Below are 1,951 nucleotides of genomic sequence, written 5' to 3'. Positions count from 1 at the left end.
GACTTACATGAACCTATGTAATATTAAAATAATTGGTTTTACTGCTTTCTTGCTTTATTAATTTGCATACTCTTGTGTAAAATGATGAATATGAATAATTTCCAATTGACTGTCGAAAGAGGCTTTTGGAAGTTTGTAGAGATTTACTAACAAACAGAGAATTAAATTCAATTAGTTAGATTAGTAAAGCATACTAAGGAATTAGGTGAAATCGATTTCCTAGAAGTTTTATTTCTCATTGATTTGATCTTCGAACAATATCTTTATTTTCCGTTGAGTATTTTCTTTGAATTAATTTTATTTTAATTTGCAATTACAAAAATCTTAGTGACTTTTTTAAATAAAGTCGAGATTAGTATAATTTCGGTATTTGTCAAAAGTAAGTTACCAATTCCTGAGGACGATACTCTTCTCATCACTTTACTATAAAACTACGATACTGTGCACTTGAAGTTTTGCACCGCTCATGTTTCTGGCACTGTTGTCGGGGATTCATTTCTTCTTATTTTTGTCAATATTGATACAAAGTAATCTTGATTTTAATTTAGAATTTTATTTTATTTTCATTTGGGTCTATTTTTTATGTTGGATGTGCCGTGCTAGAATTTGTAACATTACTCATTTTGATCTAGAGATCGAAAGACTTCAGACCATTAATGTCAATAATTTTGAGCTCAAGCCAACCTTAATCAGCATGGTACAACAAGCCCAATTTAGTGGATCGCCACTTGATGATCCCAATATTCATTTGGAGATGTTCTTGGAGATTTGTGACACAGTAAAGATTAATAGTGTTACTGAAGACACCATTAGATTGAGATCATTTCCTTTTTCTTTGAGGCATAAGGCAAGAGGTTGGTTACAATCTCTACAACCAGGAAGCATCACTAGTTGGCAGGGTATGGCTGAAAATTTTCTTGCTAAATTCTTCCCACCAGCAAAAACAACCCAACTCAGAAGTGAGATTGGTTAATTCAAGCAAAATGATTTCGAGTCACTCTATGAAGCATGGTAAATGTATAAAGATTTGATTCGATGCTGCCCTCAACACGGATTGCCGAATTGGTTGCAAGTTCAGATGTTCTACAATGGGTTAAATGGGCAAACTCGAACCATAGTTGATGTTGCTGCTAGTGGAACTTTGATGTCAAAGACAGTTGAGGGTACTACTATCTTTTGGAAGAAATGGCATCAAATAACTATCAATGGCCAACTGAAAGAACCATGGCTAAGAAAGTTGCTGGGATTCATGAATTGGAGCCGTTAGCAGCTCTTCCAGCTCAAGTTGCTACTCTATCCCATTTGATTTCAGTTTTGACAACCTAAAGGATAACACAAAGTGCAGAATATGTTGCAGCTACAAGTATGACAATTCCGAGTAATGAAGAGAGTCAAGAACAAGTACAATACATCAACAATTGGAACTACAACTATTGTGGTAATCCTATGCCAAATTATTACTATCCAGGGCTTCAAAATCATGAGAATTTGTCTTATAGAAATACAAAGAATGTGTTGCAACCTCAACCTCCTCCAGGATTTGATAGTCAATCAAGCGAAAAGAAGATATCACTTGAGGATGCCATGGTTTCCTTTGTTCAGGAGACAAATGTAAGGTTTAAAAAGACTGATTCACGGTTGGACAACATTGAGACTCATTGTAGCAACATGGGAGCCACTATCAAGAATCTTGAAGTGCAAATTGGGCAACTAGCCAAGACCATCAATTCCCAACAAAGAGGAACTTTTCCTAGCAACATAGAAATGAATCCAAATGAGCAATACAAGGCCATCACACTTAGGAGTGGAAGAGAAATTGAGAGATCACCATCAAAGGAAACCAATTCCACCCTACAGCTGAAAATAATGGCCAAAGCAAAAATAAAGTTGAAGAAGAGGACGATACACCAAGAGAGATTGACAAGCTCTCAGGAATTTCATTTCCTGACAA

General features: G+C 35.5%; 1 protein-coding gene and 1 non-coding gene across 2 annotated transcripts in view; one reads left to right on the top strand and one right to left on the bottom strand.

Annotated features, from left to right (window-relative positions):
* Positions 1–949: 949 nt before the first annotated feature.
* LOC118349506 lies at positions 950–1,056 on the bottom strand. The gene has a single exon (XR_004802463.1). It is a non-coding gene; the product is annotated as a small nucleolar RNA R71 (small nucleolar RNA).
* LOC108989976 overlaps positions 1,016–1,951 on the top strand; it is a 1,822-nt gene continuing 886 nt past the window's right edge. The window contains exons 1-2 of the mRNA XM_035694144.1: positions 1,016–1,163; positions 1,346–1,924. Coding sequence (XP_035550037.1) covers positions 1,016–1,163; positions 1,346–1,924 — 727 coding nt within the window. The remainder of the gene's footprint in view (positions 1,164–1,345; positions 1,925–1,951) is intronic.

This window comes from Juglans regia, chromosome 9 (genome assembly GCF_001411555.2).
Source record: "Juglans regia cultivar Chandler chromosome 9, Walnut 2.0, whole genome shotgun sequence".
Taxonomy (NCBI): domain Eukaryota; kingdom Viridiplantae; phylum Streptophyta; class Magnoliopsida; order Fagales; family Juglandaceae; genus Juglans; species Juglans regia.
This window is presented reverse-complemented; position numbering and strand designations above follow the sequence as displayed.